The 15268-nt window shown below is 37.4% G+C and overlaps 1 protein-coding gene and 1 long non-coding RNA gene across 2 annotated transcripts; both read right to left on the reverse strand.

Annotated features, from left to right (window-relative positions):
- Positions 1 to 2267: 2267 nt before the first annotated feature.
- LOC129350211 (uncharacterized) lies at positions 2268 to 8192 on the reverse strand. Its single transcript, XR_008603561.1, has 2 exons — positions 3728 to 8192; positions 2268 to 2785 (listed from the first exon to the last, which is right to left on the reverse strand). It is a non-coding gene; the product is annotated as an uncharacterized LOC129350211 (long non-coding RNA).
- A 2513-nt stretch (positions 8193 to 10705) lies between these two features.
- On the reverse strand, positions 10706 to 14316 carry LOC111566936 (uncharacterized). Its single transcript, XM_055016068.1, has 6 exons — positions 14252 to 14316; positions 13388 to 13705; positions 11923 to 12219; positions 11597 to 11707; positions 11490 to 11518; positions 10706 to 11296 (listed from the first exon to the last, which is right to left on the reverse strand). The coding sequence occupies exons 1-6, from the start codon at positions 14295 to 14297 to the stop codon at positions 11213 to 11215; spliced, it is 885 nt and encodes a 294-aa protein (XP_054872043.1). The 5' UTR covers positions 14298 to 14316; the 3' UTR covers positions 10706 to 11212.
- Positions 14317 to 15268: the final 952 nt, after the last annotated feature.

The following is a 15268-nucleotide window of genomic DNA, read 5'->3' on the forward strand; positions in this document are numbered from 1 at the left end:
GCTCAGGAGGATAAGAGACAGACTACCAAGTGGAAGGTCGCAGGTTCAAGACCCACCACTGGCAGTTTTCTTTCTTTGTCTTTGTCAGGATTTTGATAAAACTTAAGAAGGGTCTGGTCTTGAACCAGCGACCTGCAGCTCCATAGGCAAATCCTTAACTCACTGAGCTACAGATCAGATGAAAAGAAATAAATTCGTCGTCCCTTTGACATCGTAGTTCGTGAAGTGACCACATGGGTGGAACCAAGGCGGAGTCTGGGTGGAGTCTGGGCGGAGAGTAGGCGGGGAGGTGGGTGGCGGCCTCCCCCCTCTACTCCTCCACCTCCCCCCACCACCCACCACACCTTCCCCCGCCCGACGAGTTCCTCGAGTCTCCACGAGTTCTTCGAGTCTCCACGGGTTTTCCCGAGTGTCTGGAGTTTCCACGAGGTTGGAGGCAGAACAAGTTGTCATGAAGAGGTGTTGAAGTCGGCCAGGATGGAGTGACATTTTACAGCGACTAGAAGGAAGACGACTAGAAGAGCAGGTCTTTAACCACCATCCATAAAATCCATGGAGTCGGCTCCAGAGAAATGAAGGGAGGTCAACTTTTATCAACCTCCATCCAGATGTTCAACTTGATATCTTTACTTTGAGATTTTTAGCACCACAAACCTTTAGTATCACACTTTATTATCATTTATTAGGACTTTAATGGAATCCACCAGCAGATTTAGTTTGTGTTGACAAACTTTATTCTTGTCATCGTGGGACTGCAGTATTTAAAACTGTTCCTTCTATTTGACCTCATGTTTATTAGTTTTTGTAGAGAAAGTTATTTTAGTTGTTGATTAGTCTCTTAAAAACCAAATAATAAATTGGATTAGTCAAGAGGTTTAAATTTCTTTCTTTGTCATATTTTAAATATGACAAAAAAGATAAAAATAAAGTGTCTTGAGACAATTTGACCTGTAATTGGCGTTAAATAAAATTGAATTCAAATTGTATGTATCTTGTAATGTTGGAGTAATTCAGCCATGTATGTTGGAAAACACATTTTCTTTGTCCATTAATCTGTTGATTGTTTTCTCCAGTAATTCATTTCTTGTTTTGGTTTATAAAATATCATACCCAAATATATTCAGCTTACTTTCATAAAAACCAAAAAGATCTACATTCATGATGCAGGAATCAGGCAGTTTTTCACTTTTTATCTTAGTTTAGTCAGACAGATAGTTGATAATGTGTGAATTGTTGCAGCTTGTGAGCCGTAAAAGGTTTTAATCTTTGGGGCCGAGCGTCACAAAACGTTTAGAAACAAACATCAACAAAACACTCAAAGATTTGAACATCATTTGCATGACAATGTCTAATTAAAAGACATTTATTTCCAACGTAAATGTGCGATATTCATCCTCTGGAGCTTTCTCTTCACATCGTCTTCCACCTGGACTGGTTTGGTTGGGAGCATGTGCAACAAACATTTTAAAAACTGCACTTTAACATCAGTGAATGACACTGAAGTTTAATCTCTACAAAAATGAGACTGAGTCTGGATGTGCTGCTCTGTCATTAACTCCTAAGTTTAGGGAAAGTTAAAACAAAAGAGGACAGTTCAGAGAAGACTTCAGAATGAGCTTATTTTTGAACAAACATCTCAGACTTTCTGAGCTTCAGCACCTATAGCAAGATATTTTAACAACAAGCAACTCAAGACATCCAGAAGTTGGAGAGAGTTAGCTTTAGCTGAGCCAAAGAACATGTGGGACGCTAACCTAGCAACATTTCAGACTTTTCTCTGTGAATTCTGAGAAATAATTTACTATTTAATGACAGAGCTACACATCTTAACTCAGTCTCATTAAAACACACTCTAATTCAGTGTCATCCATCTATATTAAAGTGCAGTTACCCAAAATGTTTGTTGCATGAGCTCCAACAAAACCTGTCCAGGTAGAAGGCCACTTTGACAAACAGGAAGTGGAAGATTCCAAGCAGATTTATAGAAGGGGGAACCGGACTGTACTAAGTGTGGTCGAGTATAAAGGGGTGTTATGTGGGTTTTTAAGGCTGATAATGATTATTAGTGAGACATTTGGAGTAGATATTCATTTACAGTAAATGAAAGTATTTAAAATCTTGAGTTAAACTTAGAAGAACACAAACTCTAACAGGAAACTTTGTTGATACGTTTTTGTTTTGTTTACAGATGTTAAGTTAAAGGACTTTTATTCGTGACGCATAACCAATCAAATCACTCCAGAGGACAGAGTGACCACAGGTAGATAAAGGTTCAGAGCCAAAGTAGCACCATTTTTAAATGTATTTATTACCGTAAATCAGTAAAAAATAAAATACTGATAATCAGTAAATCAGTCAGCCCACAATTACTACAATTCTACAATGTATGTCTCTTTCCTTTGACTTGTTATTTGTACAATATACAATGTATATGATGGCGTTTTTTCATACCAAAGGCTATACTATGATGTTTTCTGAGAGACATACGATGCTACTCTGTTTGTTCTGGCTCTGGGTCACTGCACTCCTCCTCTGTTGTTTTCTGGATTGTACTCAGCTGCATGCCTTCGTCCACCCGGCCTCCGTTGACTCGTCCCACCTGCCGTCTCTGGAGCTGAAGCTGGATTAGAACAGACCAAAGTACAGTCCAATCACGATGCCAGCTGCCTCTCAAAAGGCTCCTTCATCTGGTGGAACTTCTTCTGAGGGGAAGCTGAGCTGGCCCGGCAGAACTTTGGAGATGTGTTCCAGTGGTTGGTGGATGTGTGGGGAGATAGAGAGGGACCTTTGAATTGTTCAGAAAGGAAAAAAAGGAAACCCATTGGTAGTTTTAGTTTAGGGTGCTACTGTGGTGTGTTTTGGGGTTTTAAGAGGTGAACAGTAAGAGGTTTTTTTCGTATTGATTATCTTTTACTTTGTTCCTGGTTGGAATGCCCATCAATGTCAACATGAAGTTCACTTTTAGTTCTGTTTATTTATTTTTATTTTTCTAACACCCATTTGTTTTCAACCCCCTCACATGTTGTGTTGTTGTAAACTTACTCTTTCAAATAAATTGTCGTCTAACCCTCCGGAAACCAGCGTTTGGACTGTTTTTGTGTTGCTCCTCACCTACTGACAGCTGTGGACCAAAGGCTATACTGTGACGTTTTTAGAGCAACATGCTATACTATGATGTTTGTTGGGCGACACACTATACTATAGGCTTTTTTAATTGACATATTACTGTGACTTTTTTTTGTTTTAGTTTTTTTAGTTTTTTTTTTTTAGCAACATATACGAATTTGAACAGTTTTAAAAGTTACTATACTTTTACTTGTGCAATGAAATTATTATTCTATGGCATTTTTTAGATGACATATTATACTCTGATGTTTTCTTGAATTACATACTATTTTGACAATATACTGCACTATGACATTTTTGAACCACATATCATACATGACAATTTTAGGCAACATCCTATCATTTTGTGCTTTTTGAACCACATAATAATCTATGGGCTTTTTTTTTTTTTGCCGACATGCTATACTATGAACTACAGGCCATACTATGTTATTCTTGAGTAAAGTATACTATACTTTGACATTTTCTGAACTACATCCTATACTATGGCGTTATACACAGAGTGCTTTGGTTACATGTTGATTTATAATCTAGATTTTTTTCTGTTTTGTTTTTTGACGGGATTACCACAGACCTGACCGTGAACACCGTCGACACCCACCTCAGGGAGACGCTGCCTAAGATCTCAAGGCTGCTTGGTCGTGGTCTTTCTGGCACGTACTCTTCCAAGATAAGCCGGGAAGTTTAACACTGATGGAATGACACCAGGTCTAAGCCGACAAACTTCCAATTCCTCCTCAACCCATAGTCTCTGGGAAACCTACATGGAGTAAGAAAAGTAGACAGAGAAGTAATTAAGTCTGTAGACAACATATTAAAAAGAAATCATGCTAATAAATTAAGTACAAAGAACCGAATTCGCCAATATACTGGAGACCAGAGCTATTTAATTTGATAAGTATAACCTTGTTTAGTAACATTTCACTTATTTGAGAGCAGTCCTAAAGAACTGCCTGTAATCCCAATCATAAAATGGGTTTGGAGGAAGAACATAGATGGTAATCTGGATATACAAGAGTTAGGCTTTATAAGTACTATTGGTAGTATTGGTGGTAGTAATAGCAATGTGACTACTACTAGTAGTAGTAGTGGTAGTACACTAACTACTGCTGCTGATACTGGCACTGCTACTACAACTTGTAATACTATTACAAATGCTGATACTACTTCTATGACTAACATCTGTTTATACTACTACTGCTGCTTGTACTTTTAGTATTACTACTACTGCTTGTACAACTATACTACAGCTACTATTAATCGTATTTGGTTGTCAAGCTGCTAGCTCGCCTTAATTCAATTCAATTTTATTTATATAGTGCCAATTACAGTCAAATTGTCTCAAGACGCTTTACAGAACCCATATGCCTGACCCCCAGAGCAAGCCAAAAGGCAACAGTGGTAAGGAAAACACCCTTTTAACAGAGAAAAAAACCTCAAGCAGAACCCGGCTCTAATGTGGGGGGACCCATCTGCCTGCTGGCCGGGCGGGTTGAGAGGGACAGAAGAGGTAGAGAGGTAGAGGTAGAGGGATAGAGATAGAGGGGTAGAGATAGAGGGGTAGAGGGGTAGAGGTAGAGATAGAGAGGTGGGGGGGACACAAGGACCATAAAACACACAGTATAACACATGCATGATAAGACAGATGATACATGCAAAGCACAACTAACAGGGAAACTAATTATAGTTTACTGCTATGGTGTACGGCTCTGGCATTAAATATACTACATATATAGCTGGTGGTAAATTCAAAAATATGTAGATGAGCAAATCAAGTATAGTAAAGGCAATGCAGAGTAGATCGGTGGAAATGGGCAGCTGGAGGTGGGAGAACAACCACACATCTGAAGCATCCAGCTCTGGGACCAGGGACACTCGGAGAAAGGACACAGAAAGAAACACAGTGAGTGTAATGCAATAATGGTATATATAGTAAATACATAGGTAGTTAGAGAAGGGCTCAGCGCATCAAGAGAGGTTCCCCAGCAGTCTAGGCCTATAGCAGCATAACTAGGGGCAAACTAAAGGGACGTCGAGGGGAAGTCAGTTTTGCAAATGAAAACACCAGCTCACCCCGTCAGGGTCCCCCAGTCAGCCCAAACTATAAGCTTTGTCAAAGAGGAAGGTTTTAAGCCCGGTCTTAAAAATAGAGAGGGTGTCCGCCAATAGAATGTTCTAGTCGCTGTAATAAAAGTTTGTGGTCGATTGTATCGAATGCTGCACTAAGGTCCAATAAAATAAGTATAGAGACCAGTCCATTATCTGACGCTATGAGAAGGTCATCAGTAACTTTCCCCAGAGCTGTTTCTGTGCTATGATGCACTCTGAAGCCTGACTGAAACTCTTCAAACAAGCTATTCCTTTGTAAATGTTCACATAATTGATTTGCAACTGTTCTTTCCAGAATTTTGGAGAGAAATGGGAGGTTGGAAATTGGTCTATAGTTGGCTAAAACATCTGGATTTAGAGTGGGCTTTTTAAGTAAAGGTTTGATTACAGCAACCTTAAAAGCCTGTGGCACATAGCCTGTTACTAGGGAGAGATTAATCAGATCTAACATTGAGGAATTAATTAAAGGTAAAGCCTCCTTGAACAGTCTAGTTGGGATAGGATCTAAAAGACATGTCGATGGTTTGGATGTAGAAACTACTGAAATTAGTTCAGAGAGATGTATGGGAGTGAAAAATTCTAAATATCCATCTGGTCTTACAGCCGATTCTAAAGTATCTGTACTCGATGATACATCTGTGACATTTGTAGGAAGGGCCAGAGTAATTTTTTCTCTAATCGTAATAATTTTATTTGTAAAGAAGCTCATGAAGTTGTTACTGCTCAAAGCTAAAGGAATACAAGTTTCAACAGAGCTCTGACTCTTTGTCAGCCTGGCTACAGTGCTGAAGAGAAACCTGGGGTTGTTCTTGTTTTCCTCTATTAAAGATGAATAATATGTTGTCCTGGCATTACGAAGAGCTTTTTTATAAATTACTAGACTATTTTCCAAGCTACATAAACTTCCTCTAAATTAGTGGAGTACCACTTCCTTTCCAGCTTTCGGGACGCCTGCTTTAAAGTCCGCAGCTGGGAATTATACCAAGGAGCAGGTCCTCTCTGAGATAGAACTTTCTTTTTTACAGGTGCAACACTATCAAGTGTTGTACGCAGTGAGGCTGCAGCATTATTAACAATATAATCCACTTCTGTGGGGGTAAAATTATAATATTTCCCTCTCATTTTATCAGTAAGTGGTGCTGAACTAAATAGAGAGGGTATTATTTCCTTAAATTTAGTCACCGAATTGTGAGACAGACATCTACTGTAATGATATTTATTTTTAACTCCTATACAATCTATTGTTGTAAATTGAAATGTTATCATAAAATGGTCAGAAAGAAGAGGGTTCCGGGGAAATACTGTTAACTGTTTGATTTCTATGCCATAAGTCAGAACGAGGTCAAGGGTATGATTAAAACTATGAGTTGGTTTATTTACATGTTGAGAAAACCCAATTGAGTCTAATATTGAATTAAAAGCAGTCGTAAGGCTGTCACTGTCCACGTCAACATGAATGCTGAAGTCACCCACAATAATGACTTTATCTGAGCTGAGCACTAAATCAGATAAAAAGTCTGAGAATTGAGATAAAAACTCAGAGTAAGGAGCAGGAGGACGATATACAACAACAAATAAAACTGGTTTCTGAGCTTTTAAATCTGGATGAGAGAGACTGAGAGTAAGATTTTCAAATGAACTGTAACTAGAGGTTTAGGTCTCTGGTTAATTTTTAAGCTAGAGAGGTAAATTGCTGCCACTCCTCCTCCTCGGCCTGTGATTGGAGGAACATGACAGTTAGTATGACTAGTAGGAGTTGATTCATTTAGACTAACATATTCTTCCTGCTGCAACCAGGTTTCAGTCAAACAGAACAAATCAATCTGGTGATCAGTTATCAAATCATTTACTAACAGAGATTTAGACGAGAGAGATCTAATATTTAACAGACCACATTTAATTGTCCTGTTTCTTCGCTCAGTTGAAATAGTGGTATTAATTTTAATTACATTTTTATGATTACTATGTATTTTGTTTATTTTTGAATTGTTTAATTTATTGAATTTTTGTGGTCGAGGGACAGACACAGTCTCAATAAAGCTAACTGAATTACTGGAGGGTGACAGCTGAGAGGAAACTGCAGAGAGGTGTGGAAGACTACAACTCTGCATCCTGGTCTGAACTCTGGGTTGTCATGCTTTAGGAGTTCTAATAAAATCAGCCATATTTCTAGATATGAGAGTTGCACCAGCCAAAGTGGGATGGATGCCGTCTCTCCTAATCAGACCAGGTTTTCCCCAGAAAGAGCTCCAATTGTCTATAAAGGCAACGTCGTTTGCAGTACACCACGTAGACACCCAGCGGCGAAACGACGACATGCAGCTAAACATATAATCGCTGGTCAGATCAGGCAGGGGTCCAGAGAAAACTACGGAGTCCGACATGGTTTTGGCAAAGTTACACACCGATGCCACACTAATTTTGGTGACCTCCGATTGGCGTAACCGGGTGTCATTACCGCCGACATGAATAACAGTCTTACTGTATTTACGATTATCTTTAGCCAGCAGTTTCAAATTTGCTTCTGTGTCGCCCGCTCTGGCCCCTGGGAGGCATTTTACTATGGTCACTGGTGTCGCTAGCTTCACGTTTCTGACTACGGAGCTGCCAATGATCAGAGTTGGTTTCTCAGCGTTTTGCTAGTGGCTAACTAGTTAGCTCTCATAGACTGGAAGCTCTCAACAAGATTTCATAATGAAAAAAGAGCCAAAAACTATCCTTACCTATGAAAAGTCATTCCAAGTTTCCTTGTCTCAATCGTACGACGTAGTGTGTAATTGTATGCAGCACAGTGAGACGGCATACTTCTTGTTTCCGTTTTCACGCCGTCTACATCAACGGAATGCACTGAAACTTTGCCCCCACTAGCTTAGCCTCGCTGTAGCACGCAGCTCAAAGGGGCGTGTCCTATCTACTCATGTATATTATATACAGTCTATGGTAAATACATATGTGAATCGCATCATTGGCTGCAGCAGCCAGTCACCGGTCACTCACTGACTCACATTGAAAAATAGCACAGAATGAATTGTTACGTGTTTATTTTATTTACAATTTAGGTTGGATTTTTTTTTTTTTGTGCGCAGTGCAGATTTTCTGTGCGCGGAGACCGTGTCAGCAGTGCGCAATTGCGCACGCGCGCAGCTTAGAGGGAACAGTGATCAGATCCTTCTTTTTTTTTTTTTTAAACGTGTTTATTCAGGTTTTCTTTGTTTTGTTTACAAAAGAAGAACAAACAACAACAAAAAAACTAAAAACGAGGCACAAAAACAGCAATAAAAAGTAATAAAAATACATAAATTAAGTTTTTTTAAAAAATAGAATAAATAAATTAAATAAAACAAAAATACATAAAATACGTAGTAATAAAAGTAGTATTATATAAAACAATACATATTAAACATAATCAAGTTAGCTTATGTCATCCTTCCAGCCATCGATAGGAATATTGTTCTTCTGAAGGAAATCGTAGAAGAGTCCATATTTCTTTAAACTTGTCCAGTCTGTTCTTTGTTGCATAGCTTATCTTTTCCAAAGCAAGATTAAAAATCATTCCTTTTAACCATTGTGACGCTGTACAAGGAGTATCTGATTTCCATGAAGTTGCTATACCTTATATCTTTTTGCTTCTAGGAAACAAATATTCAGCAGGGATTTGACATTCTTTGAAAAATTACAATCTTTTGGGTAAATATTCAATAAACACATTTTGGAATTTAAAGGAATTTGCTTGCCAATAATTTGACCAACACTGTTCAATATTTGACCCCAAAATGAGAAAATATATTGGCACTCCCACATACAATGAAATAAAGTTCCCTTGAAGTCCCTACATTTCAAGCAAGAGTCAGGTATATTAGGGTTGAAGTGATGTAATTTTACAGGTGTTATGTATAATCTGTTTAACCATTTGAACTGCAATAATTTAGAATTTGTATTTATTGATTGGGTCTGAGCTAGCAGACAAGCTTGTGACCATTCTTGATCTGTTAGATCAGATCCTTCTTGGTCAAGAGCTACTTTTAGGATCTCCAGTTCTGTGTAACATCTGAGAATGACACCACTGCCTGGCAGCATCTGAAAATTGGCATCATGGCAGGCTGCACAATTTCCCGTCTGGCATTTGTCATGGCAATGGAGTTGATCATACGTGCATCTTGTTGGGTAGTCGGAGGCGAGAGGACCAACAGTGACCTGCGTCTTCCACCAATTAGAGCATACTTGGACGACATGACCATCATCACAACAAAACCATGCACTAGACGCCTGCTTCAGAAACTCCAGGAAAACATCCAGTGGGCAAGAATGGAGTTCAAGCCAGGCAAGTCATGCATGCTGCTCTTTTTTGTCAAACAGGCCACAACAAGTAAAAATTAACTCTGTTTTCTCTGATACTGCACTAAGCAGCACTGGGGCCCCTCAGTGATGTGTCACTTCACCATTTTTATTGACATTGTACACTAATGACTGTGTCAGCTTCAAGCAGGACCAGTATGTGGTGAAATGCTCAGATGACACTGTAATACTTAGTCTGCTATAAACCAGCGACAACTGAAGCAGCCACAGACCTGGAGTGGATGTGTTTGTGAACTGGTGTGATGCTCACCAACTGCAGATCAACACAAGAAAAACAGTGGAGATGCTGATGGACTCCAGGGCAAGGGGAGATCACAGCTCTGTGGCTGTACATGAGTGCAACATTGAGCTGGTCCGGTCATACAGATGTCTAGGTGTGCATATCTACGATGACTTAAGCTGTAATATGCAGGTGGCGAGTGTCTGTGCCCGAATCCACCAGCGCATGCATTTCCTCCATCGACTCAGGCTGTTTGGTGTCTGTAAAAGTATTATGTTGATTTTTTTTTAACAGAGCTACAATTGAGTCTGTGTTATGATATGTCATCACGAGCTGGTTCGGAAATTTGACTGTGAAGTCAAACGCTCATATACTTAATCTGCTAAAAACAGCAGGGAAAGTCATTGGAAGTCCAGCACCCCTCAAGAACTGTTCGAACAAAGGACCCTCAGAGAGGCACACAATATTTTATCAGACACCTCTCATGCACTGCACCCCAAATACATTTTGCTTAACTCAGGAAGAAGGTACAGGGTCCCACTATGCAAACACAATCGGTACAAACACTCATTCATCCCTCTGTCAGTGAAGCTCATTAATGAACAGATTATCTAAGACAAACAGAAGGACAGGAAGCCAGCAAGGTCATCCAGATAACCTGTATGTAAGGGTTGTGTTCTGCATTGTTTTTATACTTAATACTGAGTTGCACATTGCACTTTTGTTATTAGCCGATGTGATGATGCATTGCATGTTTTATTTCATTTATTTGTTTATTTATTTTCTGAATGTTAGTTATTTTTATTGTTGTATGAATGGTGTATGTTGTCTGTGCAACAGATCCAAGACAAATTTCTCCAAGGGAGACTAATAAAGATACCTTGAGCCTTGAAATGTGGCTTTCAGGTTTATTTCATTTGAATGAATCATAGTTACAAGGAAGAAGTTATATTTACTTCTTATCTATTATTTGGCTTCCTCAAATGATGTGACACAAGTGAGACCAGTTCAGATTAACTGTTACACAATTTCCTGAATCCAACAACTGTGAAACACAAAATGAAACAACATTATTGACAGGAGAACTTCCTTAAATTGATGCCCATTGCAGTAATCGTACACATTCTGCCAAATTCTAAGTAAATGGGGTTCAGTAATATATAGAGGATGAAACATCTACTGTTTGAACTGGATAACGGTGTATTTTGGGTAATATTCAAAAGATTTAAAGATCACTTTATGAGACTGGGAGGATGGAAGTTGGGCATAATGTGACAGAGAGAGACAAATAACACAACATGAAGAGAAAGCAAATCTTATTTTCTGATCTCAAAGCTTCTGCCACTTATAAAATTAGATTAAAATAATTGCAATGGCTCCTGTTTCCCAGCAAGTTGAAGTTCAGTGCAGCGCTGCAGCAGCAGAATGATCTCCTACATTTTCATAGTCGACTGTGTCACCACCAGTGTCAGCAACAAAATGAACCTGTGAAATAAAACACAACAAATACTGTTGTAAAGAAGAAGAATCTTAATGGAGCTTATAAACAAACTATAAATTACCCTATTAGCATACTGGGAAGTGTGAACTTACATTCATCAAGGCCATCTACAGTCTATGTATTTTTAAAAGAAAAAATATTTTGCATATCAGATCAGTTAGGTTCTTTTTAACTCACATTGGTGTCTTCAGGGAGTTTTTTCCTTCCTGGAAAAGAAATGAAACATACAATTACATTTTAATTGTCTGATTTATGTCAACTGGTGCTGTTATGATGTGAATTACCTCTATATGTGATCACACCAACTGTGATTCCAAGCATCAGGACCAGTGTTGCAATGCGAAGCATCAACATGATGTAGTAGATGGATGAAGTTGGAGACTGATCTGTGGAATCTGAGGTCAGGAGGTGAAAACATGTCAGGTGATGAAGTACACACTTTAATCAGAGAGTAAAACAAAGCAACCACAATGTGTGTGTCATCTACACTTAGTTTAAATAATACTATTTTGATGTAATTTTGTATGATCAGTCGTGTAACTACAATATTTGCACTTTATGTTTACATGTTACCAGAATCTTGTGTTTTTTGTATTTTTCTGTGTGTTACCTGTGAAGACAGGTGTGTAGTGAGCATCTATCTTCACACTGTTTTCCTCAATAAACTGGCAGGTGTATCTTCTGTTGTTGTGGCTGCTCTGATGCTTCACAGTCAGAAGAGAAACGCAGCTTGTTTGTCCTTTAAACTTGTACCCGACACCTTCACCACGCAGTAGGGTTCCATTCTCATCCACCCAACGGATGCTGTTCAGTGGACAAGGACCGAGTCCATCGTATCTCAACAGGGAGCATTTTAATGTGACCTCATCATCTGTCTTTGGATCAACATCTGGTGGAGATGGAGAGACTGAGAGAAAATAAGTCAGCAGATGAAATCTGGTCCCACGTTTCACACCAAAATGTCATGCCTGACAGCATTTAAACACATCTTACAGTCTTCATCAGTGAAAAAAATTACACTATGAGGAGAAGGGAGGGATTTTTTGTCATTTTTTTTTTAAATTAAAATTGTCTCTGAGGTCAAATTTGAGATTTGTTTTTTATTAGTGTGATGAAAAAAATCTGACACTGAACATATCAGGAAAACATTCATATAGTTTTTTTTTTGACAATATCTGCTTCTCTTGATACAGTCTACTCTCTCAGCTACTAAAGCAAAACCACTTAATGGATTAATCAGTCAAATGTTTCAGATCTAGTTTCATAGCCCCCGTTACTACAAAAATTATATTGTGATATATTCTAAAATGAACAGTTTTTATTATAATTTTAACTCCAATCATAAGTGTTTGTTCAATAACTGCAGTTTACTTAGATTTTTCAAAAATACATGTTTTAATTTTAACATTCAACATATTTTTTTTAGCACTCAAGAGCTGCTAAATATACAAATATATAATGTATAATATTTCCATGTACATTTGGGTGTACAAAACTCACACTACACCTAAAATTAACATTCCATTCTTGCACTATCAAAATGAATCACTAGTGTTCCAACAGCAATTTGACATTTTCTACAAGATTCTTTTTACATAAAGTTTGCAATAAACCCAACTATCAACAGCACTTTTCTGCAGTACTGAGTTGTTTTATTCACATCCAACCATCTTCATAGATTTTTCATTGATTTTACGCATGAAAATATTTAAAATAATGACAAATTAAGTGTTAAAACTGTATTTTAATTACTGTTAAAGAAAACAAATTACAATTTTTCATGAAAAATCATTGGTTTTCACCCTCTGATTTATTATTTTTTTACAGTGTAGCTGTAGGAAGACTAACCTCCTTTGCAGACATTTTTTCTAACATTATGTGCCATAAAACATTGCTCTTGAGAATTAGTACTGAAAGAGTTTGTATTGTTTTTTTTTTTTTTTTTTTAAAAACTTACATACTATAACCCCTACAAAACATGAACTGTGAGTGTGGAATGAATTTGAGGAAAAAAAGCAATGTTAGGAGCTACATGAATGAACTGAGTTAAGCACCACTGAAGTCAAAATACTCACTGGTCAGAATATACAGTTGCACAAGTGTTTCTTGTTTCAAGGTCTTCTCAGGACGACAGGTGTAATAACCAGCATCCTCAGCAGTGACGTTTTTGATGATCAGAAAGCAGTCACTGCTCAGACTCAGTCTGCCAGCTCTGACTGAGTTCTGTTTAACATTTCCATCTTCAACCCCTATTATAGCGGAAGACATTGAATCTCTACTGTAAAGCCAGTTAATGGAGGAGCATGTGGAGTCAGATGAGGAAACATTGCCACAGGGCAGAACGGCATCACTTCCAACTCTGCAGTAGACATAGTGTCTTTCACTGATGCCTGCTGCAAAATAAATAAATAAATAAATAAATAAACAAACAAACAAATAAATAAATAAATAAATAAATAAATAAATAAATAAATAAATAAATAAATAAATAAATAAATAAAATAAAAATGTACAAATATGAAGAACAAGCTTGTTATAAACCTGTGTTTCTGTGTGTAAAGGAACACTTCACTGTTTTCATGTTTGGTTACTTTAAAGTTACTCCTAAATAGTAAACATACGGCAGTCTGTTTTTATTTTTTTTAATCAGTGTAATAGGAAATCTTGACACTGAATAAAATAAAATGAAAAGAGTTACGATAAGAAAGACGAAACTAAAATACTTTCTGAAACAATCAGTAATAACTATTTGTGCAAGACTGTTTTTTCCCATGCTTCAACTGTGTATATATATATATATATATATATATATATATATATATATATATATATATATATATATATATATATATATATATATATATATATATATATATATGCACACTATATAGAAATTATAGATATAAATATAAATAAAAGGAGCAAATCAGAATAATTACCTTCAAACAGAAGCACAAAAATAAGGATTATTACCAGTGAAGACATCTGCAGTCTGATCTCTTTAGACAGGCTTGTTGTCTCTGTTACAGAACCACACAGGTGATGAAATTTCCTCTTGAGTGTAAAGGGTGGCGCCTGAAACAGCATCAGTCAGTATCCAACAAATATATACACAGTACAGGGTCTTCACGTATGTGTTCATCTGTTGGAAATCACCTTACGTTCACACTTCTCAAATTTGTGGATGTATTCATGGGAAACTTAAGTCACTGATGATCTAAGGACTTGTCAGTTGTTTAGACGTAACACACTCATCTATGGCTGCACAATGAAACTGTAATGGAAAATTTATTATCTACAAGCATTATTGCTTACTAATTATCTGAAAGCATTACATATTATGTGCAACAATACAATATGTGCTACTTAGTACATGCAGTCAAAACCTTTTGATACTTATAACCTTTGATACTTGTAGCCTTTGATGACCTTGTTAAGCTGTCTGTTTCTGATGACCTCTCAAGACATCCCATAAGGTAGAGAATGCACGAAAGGAAAGTACCGTTTGTGCAAAACAAGGAACGTTACCTTTGATTGAATCTGTCTGGACTATATGTCTGAAATAACTCCGTCTGAAGGTGTTAAAACCAATATAGCATTTCTGAGAATATGACATTCTGCACCTGCATCTCCATCTTTTATTTTAGTCTTTGCTGAAGTTGCTTTCAGTTCGCTGGGTTTTTCCTCATGTGCAACTGCGGATGCATGTAGACAATAATGCTGAAGAATGAGCATATAATTAGCTGCCTCTCTCAGTCTCTTCGTACTCTACCATAGACTGCTCTGCACTCTGTATGATTTTGTACCGTTGAAGCTTCAAATAAAACACAAAGACATCTTGTGATTCTCAATAGACTTATTTCTTCAACTTGAACAACTGATAAAGAATTTTCCACAACAAAACATCATCAGTCATAGCATTTTGTTTCCTTTATTTGATAGTACATATTTTGCAA

The sequence above is a fragment of the Amphiprion ocellaris genome, chromosome 12 (genome assembly GCF_022539595.1).
Source record: "Amphiprion ocellaris isolate individual 3 ecotype Okinawa chromosome 12, ASM2253959v1, whole genome shotgun sequence".
In the NCBI taxonomy this organism is placed as follows: domain Eukaryota; kingdom Metazoa; phylum Chordata; class Actinopteri; family Pomacentridae; genus Amphiprion; species Amphiprion ocellaris.